General features: G+C 54.4%; 1 protein-coding gene across 3 annotated transcripts in view; it reads left to right on the forward strand.

The window, feature by feature from the left end:
- Positions 1-15,673, forward strand: part of RGS10 (regulator of G protein signaling 10) — a gene marked incomplete at its 5' end in the record, with an annotated part of 39,391 nt that extends 23,718 nt beyond the window's left edge. For all 3 annotated transcript variants that reach the window (XM_080823643.1, XM_080823644.1, XM_080823645.1), the window contains 2 exons: positions 173-316; positions 14,334-15,673. In XM_080823643.1, the coding sequence (XP_080679769.1) occupies positions 173-316; positions 14,334-14,480 (291 nt within the window). In that variant the 3' untranslated portion in view covers positions 14,481-15,673. The remainder of the gene's footprint in view (positions 1-172; positions 317-14,333) is intronic.
- Positions 15,674-20,263: the final 4,590 nt, after the last annotated feature.

Below are 20,263 nucleotides of genomic sequence, written 5' to 3' on the forward strand. Positions count from 1 at the left end.
GGGCCCAGCACGAGCCCACCCACACAGCGCTTAGCCCCGGGATGACAGCCAGAGCCCCAAAGGGCTATGGGGCTGCTTCTCCTGCAGCTTCTGGGTCTGGCTGGTGTAGAGAACTGGGCTCAGGTGGGAAGGGCTGGGCTCCCAGATAACAGGCTCCCCGTGTCTCCTCCAGATGCAGGAAAAGGCAAAAGAGATCTACATGACCTTTCTGTCTAGTAAGGCCTCGTCACAAGTCAATGTCGAGGGGCAATCCCGGCTCAATGAGAAGATCCTGGAAGAACCACACCCATTGATGTTCCAGAAACTCCAGGACCAGGTAATCTGACTGCCCTACCTGCCCCCAGATGTGACACCTATTCCCAGGCTGGAAGAATGTTAGGTTCCCCAGAAGCTGTCTCTCCAGCTGGGCAAGTTGAGGCGCACTGAAGGGCCGTGGTTGGTGAATGAGAGGGGACTGGAATGCCAGGCTTGGGATTTGACCTGTAGGAGGCTCCCTCAGGGCGGCCTACTTTTGGTCTACACACAGTTTGAACCAGCAGGGTTATCTTTCTTCTCAACCCAGATTAGTAGGGAGGCTGGAGCTATTCGAGGGACCCACACTGAGGAAGCAACATGTAGCTGCTGAAGGTAGGAACAGAGAGAAAAATCTAGAAAGTAAGCACAAGGACTCACAGTGGTAGACACACTGGGGCTGTTTTTGTGCCAATATCTAAGCACGGCCACCCACTTCTGGGGGCGCGAGGCTGTGAGCGAGTTCACAGCGAGGCTCCTGAGTTATAAGGAAAAGGTTAGTGTTGGGCACTCTGTTCCACTTAAAGCAGGACAAATTGAGTTTAAGAAATGGACCTCTAAGGGGTACATTAGTTTTCTGGCAAGCTTTTTTACGAGCTACGCCAGTGGTAGTAGGAAAAGGGACGAGACTGCACTGCAGGGATTTTAGGCACGAATTTGCAGATGTGGCTCTTCTGAGTGTGCTTACGAAATGTGACCCATACACTTGTCGACGAGGGAACACGGACCAATATCAAACTTCTGCTGGCGCCTTCTGGGGCGAGGGAGCAAAGGCCTTCCTTGACTCCCAGGTGGAAATTAGCTTTTAGCTTCATTCAGCAGCCCTCCAAGGTGAGCAAGCCCAGACCCATCTGGAGGGCTTGATCAGACAGACGCCGGGCCTCACCCCCAGAGTTAACCTGCCAGTGCGACGGTTCCCAGGTGGCCTGAGACTTTGCCTTCCTAACAAGTTCCCAGGTGACGTAGCTGCTTCAGGTCCTGGTACCACACTCTGGGAACTGGTACAGTGCCTCAGTTGGCCTCTTTTGGATCGTCTGGAGTAGAGAGCCCAGAGCCTGTGCCAGCATCCACAATGCCTACCTTTGCTCTGCGTCAGATTAGGAAACAAGTGTATTGGTAGCAAATACAAAGGTGAAAAGTGGTTTGAGAATGTTTTCAAGTTGCCATGGTGGCAACGGGGCACGCGGTGCAAACTCCGTGTGAATGGAATCCTGAACCAAGTTTAGGTGTTGAAGGAGTTCCAGTGGGTGTGGGTGACTTGGTGAGGGCTTCCTGGAGGCGGTGGCTTTGAGCCAATGGGAAGGACGCCATGGACATGGATTTGTGGCTGGAAAGGAAGTAGAATGTATGGTGAAAAGGCACTTCTTGTGTCCATAGCTGCATGAGGATCTCTGCCCCACCTAGACCGCCGAGTCTTTTTTTTTTTTTCTTCTTCTAAAGATTTATTCATTTATTTGACAGACACAGAGAGAGAGGTCAAGCTGGGGGGGAAGGGCAGAGGGAGAAGGAGAAGCAGATTCCCTGCCAAGTGTGGAGCCCCACGCAGGGCTCGAACTCATGACCCATGAAGTCATGACCTGAGCCGAACCAATGAGTCAGATGCCCAACCGACTGAGCCACCCAGGTGCCCGATGGACCTCAGAGTCTTTTAAAGCTTCCCAGGGAACTTGAAAGTACAGGCAGGGTTGAGAACCTGGACTGAACCCCCTGTGTCCTAGATATTTTCACTAAGAACAGTGTTTACTGTTCAAGGGTACCCTTCAGTGTCTCATGTCTACTTGGCTTGTCCCATCTCATTAATCTCCTGTGTGCATTATTATTACTCCCATTTTGGTGATGCAAAAAGCAAGGTTCAGGGAGACTCCGTGGTTTGTTAGTACAGAGTCACACAGGTAGCAGGAGGTGCTGGAGGCCAGATGTGTTCTTGTCCACCTGCCTTCAAAGACCACACGCTCCCTGCCACGCCCACAGCCTGGATTCATGGGGGCCCCTCGTGGCTCTTCAAAGCAGCTGGAGCAGAGGGACTGGCAAGGCCCAGTGAATACCGGCAACCCCATTTTCCAGGGCCGCAGAAGCCAAGGTAGTAGGGAAGAACGCAGTAGGTTGACGTCACTCCACTCACTGGGACCTCAGGCTCCCAAGCAGCCAGATGTCCTGCAGTTAGACCTGAAGTATGTCTCAAGGTGGAGCTGGACCCCTGTGACCGGGCACACTCCACTTGCTGCAGACGCTGGGAGTATTCGCTGGGGCGGAAAGGAGGAAACACAAGGGACAGGGGACGATCTTCTTTTAAACGACAAAGAAAAAAATATTTTTAAAAGATTTTATTTATTCATTCGAGAGGGAGAGGGAGAGAGACAGAGCATAAGCAGGGGGAGACGCAGAGGGAGAATGAGAAGCAGATCCCTGCTGAGCAGAGAGCCCAATGCGGGTCTCTGAGATTGTGACCTGAGCCAAAAGCAGATGCTTAACCGACTGAGTCGCCCAGGTGCCCCCAAAGAAAAATATTTTTTAAATTACTTTTATTTATCTAACTATAAAAACTCATACATGCTTAACAAAAGCAGCTTGGAAAATCAAAATATAAAGATGAAATAATTCATAATTCTATACCTGGAAAAAAACCCCACAGATAATATTTGACTTCTAGATTCTCCATCCTTCTCTTTCCTGTAAGTACCCATGTGCCACAGGTCAAAGTGCTTAATGTGAAGAAAAGCATGTGTGTCTCCTGTTGCTGAAAATTCACTTATTTGAGAGGGAGAAAGAGGCCCCATCTTCCAAAGGCACAACAGGGTGGAAACGAGGTATTTGGAATCTGAGCTGATGCCACAGGGAGCCCCTGGGGAGGGCTTCTGCGTTCTGTTCCACTTCAGGAAAACTCTGCCCGTCAAAAGCCTTTGTTGGTGACCATGAAAATGTGCGCTCAGCACGGCCTGTGGCTCTCTGCTCCCAAAAGGCCCCCCTGGAGGACCCTGTTTTTCTAAGTGCAGGAGTTTGAAGCCAGGAGGAACCTACGTAGAACGAGGAGAATTCACCCAACTCAAGCTCCGCCCCACTCGGTGGCTCTGGCTCTGTCGAGCCGCCTGCTTCTCGCTCCCCGTCCAGCAGGGAGACATCAGGGAGCCTCAGCCCTCCTCAGGGGGACGGGACATTAGGTCACAGCCAGAGCCTAGAAGGGTGGGAAGATCCTCCGTGAGCAGTAAATTAGAAGACCCCTTGTCCGTGCGTCTGATTTGAAGGAGGGCTTCTTGGGTCTTCATCCAAGTCCTGTTTATTCTTGCTGTATACGCGGTTCCAACGGGCTCGGCGTCTCAGGTCACGGCGGGCTGGAAATGCTGGTGGAGGCTGTGCAGGGACGGGCGGCAAGAAGTGACAATTGACAGGCAGAGCGGAGGCAGAAAAATGAAACTAAACATGAAACCACAGCGATATCTGGAGCCACCGAGGGGGCCCCGAACCCCACGCACCACACTGAGGGCATCCCTGTGCCATGGGACGGTGACACCATTCGTGATCCTGATCCCCCAAAGCATCAGGCTGAAATTGTGGTCGGCGTGTTCTGTGAAGGATGTGTTAGACATTTTGACATCTTTTTTTTTTTTTTTTAAGATTATTTATTTATTTGACAGAGAGACACAGTGAGAGAGGGAGCACAAGCAAGGGAAGTAGGCAAGGGAGAAGCAGGCTTCCCGCTGAGCAGGGAGCCCGATGTGGGGCTCGATCCCAGGACCCTGGGATCATGACCCGAGCCGAAGGCAGACACCCAATGACTGAGCCACCCAGGCACCCCAACGTTTTGACATCTTTTTTTTTTTTTTTAAGATTTTATTTATTTGACAGACAGAGATCACAAGCAGGCAGAGAGGCAGGCAGAGAGAGAGGAGGAAGCAGGCTCCCTGCTGAGCAGAAAGCCCGATGAGGGGCTCGATCCCAGGACCCTAGGATCATGACCTGAGCCGAAGGCAGAGGCTTTAACCCACTGAGCCACCCAGGTGCCCCAACATTTTGACATCTTAAGAGAAGTTTGGGGGCTTAAAACTCCATCCCTTTGAAAACTTACGGAAGTAGAGAGATCGGTCTCTGATTTAGCTCAGTTCTGCAAACATGGCCCTGTTGTGTGCTCAACACAATGCTGGAAAGGCCAGGAGAGGGCGGTGGGCGTGGGGGGTGGGTGTTGGACTGTGGCTGTTTCCTTGGAACCTTAGCCTAGAATCAAAGGACAAATTTAAGTTGTGGGAAGCAGGAAGGAGGAGGCGACCTTACAAAGAACTGGTTTTTTCAATGAACTGCAATTTCCTGCAGTGTCTTTTCCTTTTAAAAACCCTCTGCTGGCAGGTCTATTTCCGTTCTGGTTGGTTTGCCGGTATTTGTTCTTTCATTCACTCCCTTATGTTACCATCTTGATGGAGAGCCTACTATGTACCAGGGACCATGCTAGGAGCTGTGTGTGCAGAGAGGAAATCAGCCGCCATCCAACCACGAAGACAGAAAAAGATAGATGCTATGAAGTAAATACAGCAGGTGGTTGGCTAAGAGTGACTGGGAGGGGCCTACTATGGATCTCGTGGTCAAGGAGGGCTCCCTGAGGAGGTGACGGAGACCTGAGTGGCAAGGGGAAGCCAGGTGAGACCTTCCGGGTAGAGGCAACAGGAAGTACAAAGGCCCTGGGGTGGGGATCTACTAGAGGAGGTCAGTATGGCTGGACTATATAGTCAGTAAGGAAGATGGTGGAAACTAAGTCAGGAGGGACTGGCTGGGGTTAGGCCTTGAAGCTGTGGTAAGCAGTTTACTTCCAAGGATTTTGATTGGTAACTATTTATAGAATGTGCCAGTCGGGCTAATAAGGTTTGGGCCTCGAGCTGTGCAAGAGGATGGTGATGACTCGGTGCAGAGCCATCTCTGTTCGAGCTGCGACCCTGCGGCCTCCTGACCTGGCTCATCATTCGCACCCAGATGGCCTGACATCTGCCTTCTTCCCCTCCCGCACTGCCTGTCACTTCCCGGATGCTGAGCTCAGACCTCCCGTCATTTTCGCTGCGTGTCAGGTTAGCCGGGAGGAGGATGTGGGGGCTCTCGTTCCAGTCCGGCCTCCCCTTTTCTTAGTGAGCCCCTTTTCTTAGTGTGACCTCTGTGTCCTCCTCTGTACCATGGGGCTTTTGGCCAGCTCTGCTGCCCCTCCGACCCACACCGTGACGCCCTCTACAAAGTCAGTGCCCTGATGTTACAAAGTTGCTCCCTGCCAGCCACACCCTTTTTTCCCTAGACCCAACCTTTCCCCCTTTCCTTTGACTTTAGAATTAGGTAGCTGGGAGACATTGGGCAAGATGCAGTCCCTCTCTGGGCATCAGCTCCCTCTTTTGTGAAACGGAGGTTATGATGAAACACTTGGGAGGCGAAATGCATTTGTTATCTGCCGCGTGTTTACTCAGGACCCTCCGTGCGTGTGGCTGTGCGTGTCCTTTAGAATGTCACATGAAGATAAACTTTAACTTGGTGCAGTAGTTCTTAACCGGGGACGATTTGTCTCCCCCCACCTCCCCCCCTGCAGGGGATCCTGGGCAATGTCTGGAGAGAGCTTTCTGGCTGTCACAACGGGGGTGGGCGGAGGGTACCACCGGGCTCTTTGGGTGGAAGCCAGGATGCTGCTAAATGGCACACATGGGACAGCCCCGCACGACCCAGAATTATCCAGCCCCAAATGGCCATGGTGCTGAGGTTGAGAAACCCCAGCTTGATGGGACTTCCAGAGCCGTGGCAGAGTGGCCATGCCTCACCCTCCCCGAGCCTTAGGTCCCCACCTGAAAACAGCCGGAGCCAGGACCTGGAGCCTCGGCTCTCAAGTGAGAAAGTTCACCCCAGGGGCAGGTGACCCGACTAGCCCGAGGTCCCCACGCTGGGAGAGGGGAACCTGCGTGGACGTGGGGCTTCCTACACGGCTAGGCCGTCCTCCTGACCCTCCGCCCTGCCGCCTGGCCCTGCCGTCCTCCTCCCGGCCTGGGCCGCCACCTTCCTTTCATGCGCACCTCAGAGCAGCCCGGTTTTGGCCCTGAAAGACCTGCCAGGGCTCTTGCCTTCTCCTTTCCACATCTGTCTCCCCGGCCCCGCCGGGCTCTTCTGTCCCACTGGCCTAGCTGATTCTAGAACATTCCTGTCAGTCCCTCAGGCACCAAGTCAGCTACAACACGAAGGGATCAAATTGGTCATAGCAGCCTAACATGCTTTCCTTTGTACGAGACATGACAGTGTCTGTCCCTGCTGGCCTTGTCGGGCTGGACACATGGCTGGGAGCTCCAGGGAGGAAGGCCGGCCCAGGGGCCCATTCGACCACAAGAGCCATGAGCACAACCCTGTGTCATCTAAGATTCTGAGCAGGTTCATTTAATTTTTAAAGATTTTACTTATTTATTCGACAGAGACACAGCGAAAGAGGGAACACAAGCAGGGGGAGTGGGAGAGGGAAAATCAGACTCCCCTCTGAGCAGGGAGCCCGATGCAGGGCTCTATTCTAGGACCCTGGGATCATGACCTGGGCCAAAGGCAGACGCTTAACGGCTGAGCCACCCAGGTGCCCCTGAGCAGGTTAATTTTAAAAATTAATTTTTAAAAAGATTTTATTTAATTAATTAATTTAGAAAGCGCACAAGCGGAGGTAGGGGCACAGAGGGAGAGAATCGCAAGCAGATTCCGTGTTGAGCACAGAGTCCGACATGGGGCTCGATCTCACGACCCTGAGATCATGACCTGAGCCAAAACCAAGAGTCGGACACTTAACCAGCCGAGCCTCCTGGGCGCCCCTGAAAATGATTTTTAATAGATAAATAACTACATGTTTGTTGTTGAGAAGAAAGGAAAATTCACATAACCCAGGAGGGTTAAGCTAAAACGTTAAAACCCCTTAGGCCGTGCCTTCCCTCTCCCTCCCTAGCAGTAACGCCCACGTGTTTCGCATCCTTTCAGACCCTTCATTGAAGGGGTAGGAATGGGATGCCTTGAAATCTGCTCAGTGACTTGAGATCGTGCCATGTCAATGATATAAAACACAACTCTGCTCCTAGAAGTGCCTCCGCACCATTTCACACACCTTTCTTGCCCTGAAGCCTCTGGTTTGAATTCCACAGAATAGCCAGGTGGGTTCCCCCTGGGCCAACGAGGAGACTGGACGCAATGGGAGGGGCAAGTTCATGGCACGTGGCACCTTGAAATCATTGTTTTCTGGGACCATGAAAGAGAATGTTCCTGAGGAAGCTAGTGCCTACACCTAAAGCAGGTTTCACGTGCTGCCGGGACCCTCTCGTCCAGGCTTGGTGCTAAGTCTAGTCTGGGGAAAGCAGGAGGGAGGTGGCCTTCTCCACGGGAAAGGAAGCTCTCAACCTCTGATGCTTAAAAAAAAAAAAAAAGTAGAAAAGACTTTAGTGAGATGTCAGTGCTCCCAGCCACATCCTTGACAGAGAAAGGAACCATGCGTCCGGCCCCTTGTTGGCAGTGTCTTTACTTTGAATTTCCCCAGAACCCAAGAAGACAGAAACACTTCCTTTTTAGACATCAAGAAGAAGGGGTGGGCTTGTGGGTGAGGACCCGGCCGTGGGGGAGGGGCCGCCATGCTTCCGGGGGCAGGTCGAGGTCCACCCCCTCCCCCATGCCCTGGATCTCCGAGTCTGCAGTGATGGCTGGGCCTGGGGATTCTGGGTGCCTCTGTCTCGTGGGTTCCAGCTGACACCTGCCCCTGGATTAAATCCAGTCCCGAAATTGGCATTTTCCAGTGAGCAAAGCCCGAAAGAGCAGGTCGTAGGTTTTCATTCAAATGGAAGAAAAGTTGGCTCCCTGCCTCTCCCACAGCTGTTTGCCTCAGGAGGGCAGGAAAGATAGCGTTTGAAATACTTTGAGATTTTTTTTTTTATATACCTTTAAAAAGGTATTTAGGGGATGAAGGTCGGGCGGTGCTAGAATAACTTTTAAGTCTCCTCCTTGGCAGAAGGCAAAAGAAAATACTTTCTCTCCACGTAGAAAGCACATCATTTGGGCTTGGGATTTGAGTGTGATGGACTCCAGGAAAAAGTGGACCAAGTGCCCCCTGCTCCATGGGACAGCACCAGACCCATGGGCCTGTGAGGGGTATCGCCCTCGAGCAGGGAGCGCTCCTTCTCAGTCCATGTCCACCTTCTTTCTGGAGCTTCGATCCTACCCGGCCTGGCATCCGTCTCTAGCAGCCTGTCCAGGAAGCAGGAGAGAAACGTCCACAGCCTGGCTGGTTGGGACAAGAGCTGAGCTGAGCTGCTCTCCGCCGGCCGCCCTCCCACCTTCCTCTGGAGGCACCCCATGCAGAAGACGGGGAGGCGGTCTTGAACTTGCACAATGGGGACATCCCTGTGTGTGTCCTCACAGCCTCCGGTCATTCCATGGCCTGAGGGCTGGAGGGAGGGAGCTTGCTTTCTTCACACTTTCTGTCTGTGCGCGTGGGTAGGGAAGCATGTCTGTGGTCTGCGTGTGTGGGAAGAGAGCACGTTCTAGAAGGTGCAGTTAGCGATGGCGCTTGCTGCCTTCTTGCAAGACCCCAGTTCTTGAAGCAAATATGAAATCTCACTACGAGCACTTCCTGCTGCATCAAAGGCCTTATTTCCCCCTTTGCATCCAGCTGAAGTAACACGGCAGACGGGTGTGGAGAGGAGGGGGGGCGCGCACGGAGGTCTTTCCATGTCCCTGCTGAGAGGTGTTAAACGATTAGGTTTGAAACGCGCTTCTGAAGACAGTGATGAAATCCCCACCGAGGGGCCTTCAAGCCCGGTGAAGCGTCCTGCCTTCTCCACGGATGAAGGTGCTTCTCGAAGGGCGTCCTTTCTCGGAGCAGCAGATTCGGAACAACCTCCAGTTGGAGCACCACATGGATGTTGTCCCTCGCAGAAAGGACAAGCCTAATCAGTCAGACCCTGGGACCTGGGGACGGAGGGGCCTTGGTTGGGTGGCGCGACCTGGCCCACCGATGCCCGTGGGCAGGAGGGTTCCCTTTGCCCGGATCACGGAGAGCGCCTCCTCCAGCTGCCTGCAGGAGTGAGCCCCACGCAACGATGCTGAGTAGTTTACGGTCGAGGCAGGCCGCAGACAGATGTGGGGCCGCCAGAGCCTGCAGCCCGCTGAGCCGCACCGGTCTTGGCCAAAACATAGAGGCTCTGCTCGGATGCCGTCTGCCCACTGGAGCCCCACCCCCACCCCCAATTTGTCTCCACCTCCTGCTTTCTCTCCCCCGCGGACAACTTGAGGTGTGTTGGAAGGGTGATGCTCTCCGTTCAGGCCCTGTGAGGCCATTTCTCCCCATCAGAGAGGGACCTTCTGGAACACCGAGGGCTATCTCATTTTCTGCGCTCAAGTAGGAGCGAGCGGAAATCAAGAAGCTGACTGTTGGTTTCCAAGGGCTGTCGTAACAAATGGTTCTAAACGGAGTTGCTTAAAACAACAGAAATCTATTCTCTCAGTTCAGGAGGCCAGAAGTCTGAAATTGAGGCTTTGGCAAGGCTGTGCCCCTCACGTAGGCTCTACGGAAGAATGCTTCCCTGCTCCCTCCTGGTTTGTGGTGGGGGCTGGCTCCCCCGTGTTCCTCAGCTGGTGGCTGCTTCGCTCTGATCACAGCTTCTGCCTCCATGGGACCTCGTCTCTCTGTGTCCCTCCGTGTGTCCTCTCCTCGTCTCAGGAGGACATCACTCCTTGGAAGACGGTCTCATCGCGAGATCCTCAACTAACCCTATTCCAGCTAAGGTCACGTTCTGAGGTTCCCGGTGGACATACACTTTGCGGGTCCCCCATTCAACCCACCACACTGACTTTTAGGGATATTTGTTTCCCATTACACATAAAAAAAATTTTTTTTAATGTATTTGTGAGTAATTTCTACACCCAACATGGGGCTCAAGCTCGTGACCCTGAGATGAAGAGTCACACACCCTTCTGACTAAGCCATCCAGGTGCCCCCACAGATACTTTTTTTTTTTTAAGGTTTTATTTATTTATTTGACACAGAGAGAGAGATCACAAGTAGGCAGGGGGGGGGGGAAGCAGGCTCCCCGCTGAGCAGAGATTCCCGATGTGGGGCTCGATCCCAGGACCCTGAGATCATGACCTGAGCCGAAGGCAGAGGCTTAACCCACTGAGCCAGCCAGGTGCCCCTACACAGATACACTCTTGAGGAACACATTTGGGATCATTGTTTTTCATTTCAGCACATTTTTAAAATTGAGTGTTTAGACGTGTGACATTCACATGTTGCATTCTTTCCACATCTAACTCCTTTTGCAGACTTCATTTTCAGTGACTGCCTCCTGGTCTTCCAGATGAGCGGTGGGACAGCCTAGCAGTTCTGAGTACGGGCTCGGGCAAGGTGGCCGGCATCCGCATCCCGCCCATCTCTCTTGGGTTGCTACCGGCTGTGTCCTCTCCAAAACCTGGTGTTGGAGTCCTAAGCCCCAGTACCTCAGAATGTGACTGTGTTTAAAGATAAGGCCTTTTAGGAGATAATGAATGTAAAATGAGGTCATCAGGGGTGGGCTCTAATCCAGTATGACTGGTCTCTTTCTAAGAAGAGGCGTTTAGGACATAGACACAGAGGGAAGACCGTGTAAGGACACAGGGGGGAGACAGCCATGTGCACACCTTCCTCAACTCAATATGGAGCTACATCCTGACAGTAACTGGAAAATACTGCAAGTTAAAGAGGATATTAAACACATCTAACCTACCGAACCTCCCGGCTCAGCCTAGCCCCCTTGAACGTGCTCCCAACACTCACATTAGCCCACAGCTGGGCGAAGTCATCCAACGCAAAGCCTATTTCACAGATGAAGTGTTGGATGTCTCATGTCGTTTATGGAACACCGTCCTGAAAGTGGAAACAGAACGGCTGTACGGAGGCAGGATGGTTGTCAGCGTGAGCTGTTGGCGCCTGTGGTGGCGGGTCCACCTCACCAGAGAGGGTCAGACCGCCTATCGCTGGCCCCTGGGAAAGATCAAAGTTCAATGTTCCGAGTACGCCTTCTCCTGAATGTGTGTTGTATGACTTCAAAAAATTGTAAGTCGAACCATCCTAAGTTGGGGCTCTCTGAGTAAGCCCGGGAGAGAGGCCCTCAGAGGACGCCCGCCCTGCCAGCTCCTTCGGTTTAGAGTCCCAGCCGCCAGAACCGTGGGAAAGAGCTTTCTGTTGTTTGAGCCCCGCAGTCTGGGTTACGTCTCACGGCAGCCCCAGCAGATGGACACGTCGCCTGCGGGGCAAAGCCCCCAGTCTGAGGCCTTGTCTCATCTCTCTGCAAGCGGGTGTCATAGGGTCTCCGTGAGGGTTCGACAGAGAGGATGCTCCGTGCGTGGCCTGGTGCTGGGCTGGAAAGTGCCCTTGGAGGGGATGGTACCTGCCCCGCCCCCACCCCCACCCCCGCCGTGTGTTGTCAGCCCTCTGTCGCTGCACGTTGGATGGTTTCTGTTCATTCACGGGGCAAGGATTTATAGGACCCCAGTCACGGCCCTTTGCCCCATGACCAATGAGGCTGTGGCCTGAGGCTGGAGACACTGCCTTTGGGCATTTTCTGGGAAGGGATTTTTAGGAGAGTTCTATCCTCCAAGCTGTTTTCATTCAGCAGCCCCATGGGGAGCCCTGGGACGCGAGCCCCCTGTTCCCGTGCACTCCAAGGCCAGTGCCCAGGAGACCCTTCGCTGGGGGCAAGGATGAGCTGTTGGCAGCTTGCAGCCCCGGAAAATGTGGTCCTTTCCTTGTTCCTTCTCCTACAGGGGTCTGATGGCTATGGCCACTGCCTGGTGACTGCATAGCTCCAGGAGGCGGGTGAAGGCTCCTGGCAGAGGGAGCCCGAGCCCAAAAGCCTTCCGGGGCATTTCACACCTGCCCATGGCAGGGAGTGGCCCTTATGCTCCTGTTAAATAGTTTGCAGCCCTGTCCCCTCGCGCTCGCTGGCACCCTGGAGTGCCGAGATCCTGTGGCCTCTGGGGATCTCCCGGAGGCCGAGTCCTGCCTGCCCTGCCGGAGCAGCCCCCCCTCAGCCGAAGCGACCCCCTGGCCTCCGTCCCCCGCCTGCTCCGTCCCTGGGGGCCTCTTTCTTCTCTTCTGTGAAGTGTGAGCCTCCGAGCATGGCAGGCAAACAGGATGCTGTCCTCCCACACGCGGGGACTTCAGACGAGACACTTGGGTCCAACCGCATCCTGCTGGCAGTGCCGGGTCCCATCTGCTGAGGACCTGGAGTGGGAGGGGGGGTGCGGGGCTGGGTGCCGGGAGGGTTCCTCACGGGGCAGCATTCATGAGTCCCTCTGAGCCTCGCGCCAGACCACCAGGGCGGGCATGTCAGGGGGCCCTCTGGGAGCTCTGTGCCTGGGAGAGCTGAATCGCGCAGGTGCCGTGTGGTCCCACCTGCACAGCACACCCGTGGGAGGCCGCCAGCGATAATGGCATTCCTCATCCCCGGCCTTGCCCTTGGCTCTGAGTTTTGTGTTTTCTGGGAGGGTTTTTTCATTATTGTTGTGTTAAAGTGAGTGATTTCTCCAAACGTCAGCCCATCAGTCTTGGATTGCAAGATTGCTATAAAAGGTGACGGCCTCGGAGAGGCACAAGGTGGGGACTCACGGGGGTGTGTCCTTCCTGAACAGCTGCAGATCCGAGACAGGGCTGGAGGGGCACCCGGGGAAGGGCAGGCCACAGTGTAAGAGTTTAAGGAAAACACAGAGTCCTAAATCTTTCCCTGAGCAGTGGGCTCAGACGGCAGCAGAGTGATTCAGGCGCTTCTCCTGTGGGTGAAGCCGTCTCGGGAGAAGGAACGTATAAAGGCAGAAGGTTCCAGGTCTCCCATCCCCCAGATGTTCTGAGTTCTGACTCTATCTGACATTCAGTTTTCAAAATAGTTTGTGTGTGTGTTGGGAGAGGTCGAATTTAAAAGATGTCAGGGTTTTACCACCCACTTGATAACCCCGCCTGGCAGTGAGTGACATTCTAGACACCCCTGGAACTTCCCACTTGTTGAGCCCGTCGCAGTGCAGGAAGCAAAGACACTGGGGTGCACGGTGTGGATTTTTCTTCTGCAGAATGTCCTGAACATTCAGTTGAAAGGTTTGAGAGAGAGAAACAGGAGGAAGATTTCTCAAGAGACTGTACTCTGCAACAGCCGGAAAATGCTTCTCTTTTTTTCCACTGATTTCATAAGGCAAGGAAGGAGGGGGGCAAAAGATCGGGTGGGAGTGGAGGGGAGGGGACGCTGGGAATAGGGACCATGGCTAAGAAGAGGGGGCAGTTCTCTGAGGACCTGCGGGGCAGGACGCAGCCTGATAATCCAGGAGAGTGAGGCTCCGTGAGGGATCCTCCCCTCGTATCTGAGAGTCCTCGCTTCCCCAGAACCGTGCTCCTGGGCTGCGTGAGTGTGCAGGGGTCCGCCTGCCGCAGCCGGCGGCTGCTTGCTTTAATTAGGGCCTGTTCCCGGAGCCTCTCCTTGCTAACACCGTCATTTCACTTCATTTCACTCCCCGGCCTGCATTCAAGTAGCCCCATTTTGTTTCTTGGCATCATAACAGGCTTATTTGAGATTTTGGATGCCAGACTTCTGGGGTGGGGTTTCTTCACAAGGTTGGCATCATCTGAGAGGACAGTGGCCTTTCCAATCACCATCCCCTCTACAGGAATGGTTTCCGTTCTGCCATCTCAAGTTTCCGGAGAAATACATCCCTATTTGTTATCTGTCTGTGTTGTCTAACCAAACCAGAGTGGAGATTCGTAACGGACCTCTTGATACAAGGGTATGAAGCAGTGCTGTGTGCATGTGTACTTCCAAGGAAGATAGAGGTAGATTCGTTCGTGTGGCTAACTATTATATTCCGTTGAGACAGTCTCATAATGACCAAAACCGCCCAGGAAATCTTCCTTGCCCGGCACCGGACTTACTTGCTTTATGGGTTTTGCACGTAGCTGCCCTCTTTGGCACATGATAGGAATGTGATACACATTTGAGAAAATGACTCACGGTCCGATTAGCCTCAACCTTAGATTCCTTTTTCCTTTTCTCCTTTAGATCTTCAACCTCATGAAGTATGACAGCTACAGCCGCTTCTTGAAGTCTGACTTGTTTTTGAAACACAAGCGAACCGAGGAAGAGGAAGAAGATGCCCCGGACACCCAGACTGCCGCTAAAAGGGCTTCGAGAATTTACAACACATGAGCCGCCAAAGGGCCGGCAGGACTGGCGGCTTTCGGAGGCGAAGGAACTCCCTCCCTCTCAGGACCGTGCAGGATTTATAATTGCTTTGTTTTCTGTAAGGACTGACATGTACAAAACCCTCCCGTGGGATACGTGTATTTTATTAACTGCTTGACCAGTGAGTTTTGCATGATGACTAATCTTACATAAAAAACCAAATAGCTTTGAAGTTTTAGTTCACATACACACAAGAGCAGAAGAGTCCTTAAACCCCGAAGCTTTGAGCGTTTCGTAGCTTGATTAAACGTCGTCTAAGGCCACCAGGTGAAACTTAGAACCACCTGTTACCCTTTATGCCTTTGCCCGGCCTCTGGGGGAGGGGCCGTGCATGTCCACGGACTCACTTGGCAAATCAGCTCGAGAATGAGACAAACTGAGGGCCGCAGGGGTGTGGGCTGTCAGGCGCCTTTGGGGTTAAGTACTTGTCAAGAGTAAGTTCACGGCTGGGAAAAGTCATCACTGACAGCCTCTCCAGATTCGGGGAGCCGTGTGTGCACACCCCCAGAGGGTTATTTCTTGTGCGTGGGTTTGTCTGGGTTTTGCCTGCAGTCTGTGACATTTCATGTGACACAGATACGTAGTTCATCTTGACAGAAACAAGATCTCGACCGGAAGAAAGATCAATGCAAAATGGCTCAGGGTCCCGTGGTAGCGCAAGGCAGTGGTGAAGGGGCTCGCGGCCTGTGCCAGTGATGGAGTTGGGGGATGTCCTGTTCTCCCATAACCTGTCTGGGAACACATTGGAACCCTCTCCTCTGCTCTACCCGTTACTGGACTTGTTAATTCTGGGTTTGACACTTTAGCAAGGGCAAAGACATGCTCTATTGAAAGTCTCTTTGGGGTAGAGAGGCTGTGAGTGAAACCCTGCTTGGCCTGGGCTGTCCTAGCCAGCCTAGGTAGTCCCCCTTCACCCCTTTGCGAGCAGAGCCCAGCAGAGCCCAAGGTCAGGCACGGTTCCCTACTGCCACTTGCTCCCGCCATCTGCTGCCAGACCTCTCCAGCCCGTTTGCCAAATCTTCAACTCCTGTTTGTACAAACACAGCGACCACACTCGGTTACTCATGAGCCTTCTCACTCAGACTTTCCCATTTGCAAAACTCCCTGATGTCGAGGGTGACTGTGCAGTTTATTAATCACACCAGGATCGCTATGAGAGAGAAGGGAACTGAGTTTGGTCATTACGGGATAACTGGCGGAGACGGGATCTGTTTGAGCGAGCCAGCTGGTGACGATGACCCGCCCCTCATGTGACAGCTCTGCTGTCCCCCTGATTCCCCAGCCTCAGTTGTCTGCTTGCTGCGGTCGAAGGTTTCCTGTCCGTCTTGGGCCTGGGGAGGGGGCGGCCTTCAGGGAGCCATTCACTGCTGAGAACCAAGTCCTCCGACCGAGCATTCGCCAGAAACTGCAAATGTTTGGTCTCCTTGTGGGGGTTCTCTGCCTTCCCCAGGACGTCCAGACAGTCCTGCTCTCTGCCCGGGACGAGGTAGTGACTCTGAGACAGACAACCAAGGGACATGCCATCATCAGCTTGCAATTTGCAGTTTCCTAACCAGAAAAGTGCAGGGCTGCACCCCACCCCACCATTGGGGAGAGAGGGTAACTTGGGGTCACGAGGTAGTTGAGCAAGCAGCTCGGTGCTCCCTTTGGAGAGCCTGTACGGGGCAGGTGCCGGGCACTGCAGCTGGGCCGGGAACCCCCTTAACCCCTGGGCTTAGAGCCCCCTTAGGGTGGTGGTCGCTTTATAAGTGCTTGAATAAAGCAAACAGCCAGAGTCAGCCCCAAGACAGTTGAGCAAAGGAAAGCCCGTCACGTGGGAGCCGCCTGAAAACCTGGGCGCCCGGGGGATGCGAGCCATGGACGTGTCACCGCCCGCGTGCAGTCCTGCCACTTCCTCCGCCTGCTCCCGCCCGGCTGCCCACGTCTCCACCAGCTGCAAAGCTTCCTGAAGCCACAGTGAGAGCAGGTGGAGGAAGGGAGGGGGGGATCCAGGCAGCCGGATAGAAAGTTCTCCCCAGCTCTTCACCTCACCCCGTCCGTCTGACCCCCACCCCCAGCCACGTGTTGATGAGGATCTCAGTCGTGTCTGCAGGGAGCCAGTGACTAGGCTGGGTGCCCGGATCCCCGAGGGGTACAGCAGCCGAGAGGAGTCATGGGCTCGTGGCATTCGCAGGTGTTATCACATGGAGGCTTTGTTCTGACTCAGGTGTGGTGAGGAGATCAAGAGATGATGACTGTTGCAAAGGAAGTTTGTTCTGGGTCCTGAGAGGAGGGGTGGGCCGTCCCACGCGGGGCTGCCCGGGGCACCACCAGGGCTGGTCAGGAGGTGGAGGGAGCGACAGGAAGCTGTGGGCAAAGGGCATCTGTTGTGGTTTCCTCGGGAGAGGGAAAGCGAGGCAAGCAGGCATGGGATTGGCCAGTTTGAATAGCCTCCACGGGCCCTGGGGCTGTCCCTAGCTGTCCAGTACCTGGGCCTAGGTGAGGAGGGCAGGTGGCCCAGAGGGCGAGAGCCCAGGGAGGACCTGAGAAAGGATGTGGGTGGGAGATGAGCTCTGGATTGGCTAGTTAGCCCCAGTGGTTTGCTATCTCTAGGAACTGGCCAGTCCTGGGAGGGATATCCCTCCAGGGTCAGCAAGGTCCCCCATGTCAAGGCATCAGAAAAAAATTTAAAAAAAAAATGCTTAGTACAACAGTCTGCAGGGTCTCCCACTCTCAGCCGGCAGGCCATAGATGTGTGTGACAGGGCAGCTGTTCTACATCTTTCTATGCAAATGCCTAGGCAGAGCATGAGTGTCCCCTCCAGGTGGCTGCCGGCTCCGTCACTCCCCATTGCCTATGATGGGCCACTCACAAATGCTCTGCCCACTGCATAGTTTGTGCCCGTGCCCTGAGCTCCCCTTCCCTTGCGCAGAGAGCTTGGTCTGGGTGACGTTTTCCTCTGTGGCCTCGCAGTCCTTAATGCCACCACAGGATCCACTCTCTGACCCACACGACTTTCTAGGAGTGAGCCGTCGTCCGTGTCCTCTGCATGGTCCCCACCACCCTGCCTTTTCTCTCTTTTTTTAAAAAGACTATTTATTTGACAGGGAGAGAGCACAAGCAGGCAGAGTGGCAGGCAGAGGGCAAAGGAGAAGCAGGCTCTCTGCTGAGCAGGGAGCCCGACACAGGGCTCCATCCCAGAACCCTGGGCTCATGACCTGAGCCAAAGGCAGCCGCTTCACCGACTGAGCCACACAGGCGCCCGTTACTACCTTGCCTTCTCAATGGCAGCCCCCACTCCTAGGCATGGGGTGGGGGGCTCACCTACATGCAGAGACCCGCTCCAAGTGCTTCTCTCCCACTGCCTCTTTCACCAAAGCTTAAAAAGTAAGGGAACTCAGGGCACCAGGGTGTCTCAGTTGGTTAAGTATCTGACTCTTGATCTCAGCTCAGGTCTTGATCTCAAGGTCATGAGTTCGAGCCCTGAACTGGGCACCATGCTGGGTGTGGAGCCTGCTTTAAAACAAGAAACAAAAAACAAAAACAAACAAACAAACAAAAAAAACAAGTGGAGGGGAGGGGAACAGCTACTTCCCCCATTCTAGAGAAGGGAAAACCAGAACCTGTGATCTGAGTCAAACAGGAGCATGCTCCGTGAGCTGTAGAGTCTGAGGCTGGAACCATGCATGCATTCCGGCCCCCGGCCCCAGCTCCTTTTCAGGCCCACCCTCTGCCTGGGCAGAGGCTGAATGACCACTGGCTGTATCCCAACCGAATACCGGACACAGGAGTGACCAGCGCCCCCGCCGTCCCCGGGAGAGGGGCCGCTGGGACGTGCCTGGCTGGCTGTGCTCCCTTTAGTCTGCAAGCTCAGTGGCTTTAATCTTTCCCCTCAATATCAGGACGTCAGGCTTTATGTGGACCCTGGTGAAACGACGGTTTCCAAAAAGGCGAGAATGGCTGCTCTGTTCTTCGGAGCATCCGATTTTCCTTCAAGGCTCAGGTGCATTCTGGGAAATGAAGAATTAGTTTGGCCAAGTTTCCCGTTGTGGTTTCGCTCACGAGGACAGAGGCCCCTTCCTGTGTTACAGCGTCGAGGCCTGATGGATCGGTACCCACTGCCAGGTCCCGGCTCCGAATCTGGGAGCACGCTTTGTTTACGAGCTTTGTAAACGGCTGGGCAAGCACAGTCATGACTCACAGTCTCTCGTTATTTACCTTCGTTCTGGCTGCAGATGTTCTAGAACTTGCATTTATTCAAGGCTAAATGGTCTTGTACCATTAGTGTCCAGGTTTTTTAATTTGTGTCTCTTCTCAAGGTTAGTGGCTTCTATCTAAGGCAGTGGGTGCTGTGAGAGGGCCGGCGCCAGGGTTAGGAGGGCAGAAACGTCATGCAGGGGGGCAGGATCACTGCCCAAGTGGCTCCCAGACCCTGGGTAGGGCAGGTGGGCTGTCCTCGGATTCCCACGAGCTCTGCACGCTTTGTGAGCCCAGATTTGCTCCAGCAGGAACCTGGGGGGTCCCCTTCTTGGGGCCTGAGTGAGGGGTTTGTGGGTCATGCCCTCCCTGGATGTTTGGCAGGGGGCGTTCACGGTGCTGCATCTGTCTGGGGATGGGGGCCTTTGCCAGTCCCCACAATGCCTCCGGGTAGGGGCACCTGGCTGTGGCCTGAGAGCCTCCCCTTCCCTGTACTTCTATGTCCGCTTCATTAGTTGGTCCTCTAGATTGTCTCTAAAAATCGAGCCCAAATGTGCCTCCCTGTGTCCACAGCCCAGCTCCAGACAGGCCGAGGTGCCTCCCTTCTTGCCAGCCCCGGAGCCCGGGACAGCCTCCCTGGTGGTCCGCCCTCCGCCCTGCAGCCCTGCTCACCGCTGGCATCCAGTAAAAGCAGGACCCTCACCGTGCTGCTCCCCTGTGCAAGCCCCTGCCGTGTCTCTCCTCATTCGCAGAGGGAAAGTTCGGAGGCCGGGAGAGACGAGCCCAGCCCGCCTCACCTTCTGCCCCTCCATGGCTCTCCAGCCTACTTTCAGATCCGAGAGCAGGGCACCGATGCTGCTTTCCATAGCCTCTCCTGAGCTGTGCCCTCGTGACCTTGACATGGCTGGCTCCGTCCCTGGTGTCAGGCCACATGTTAGCTCCTGGGAGGGGGCTTTCCTGAGGACCCCACTAAGTCGTCCTCTACCCACAGGCCCATTCCCAAACCCTTTGGAGCCTGGGACATGACTGTGTACCTGTTACAGGTGTGTGACCTCTCTCCCTAAGGACCAGGACCCAGTGTGTTTCACTGTGTTCTCAGCCCTGAGCCTGGTGCCAGGCCCAGAGCAGCCGCCTAGCAGCAGGCCCTCCATAAACGCTTCCTGAATGAGCCAGTGAACCCCAAATGGAGGAGCATCTTGAAATTTGGTTGATTCCCTGCATGGTCTGGCGCCTTGGTGTAGCCCTTGCTATTGGCCAACTCTCATGATTGTCAAAAATGCAGAATTGGGAGGATGGGAGAGACCCACCATTTCCTGGGCACATCGAACAGGTTGGGGTGAGGCCTACTGGCTGATAGGACACTTCCACTGTATCCCGGGGGAAATGCTCTTCAGAGACGTGGAACCTGGACCACAGCTCATGGCTGATAGTGGTAGGATTAGAACACAGGTCTTTCAGATGCTGCCCCCCGCCCCCTGCCCCGACCCAGGGCAGCACCTGTCACTGTCCTAGGTGGGGCCAGATTTCAGCTCAGGCCAATCTCTGGCTCTTCCAACTAGAGAAAAGAGAAT

Source organism: Martes martes (assembly GCF_963455335.1).
Source record: "Martes martes genome assembly, chromosome: 14".
In the NCBI taxonomy this organism is placed as follows: domain Eukaryota; kingdom Metazoa; phylum Chordata; class Mammalia; order Carnivora; family Mustelidae; genus Martes; species Martes martes.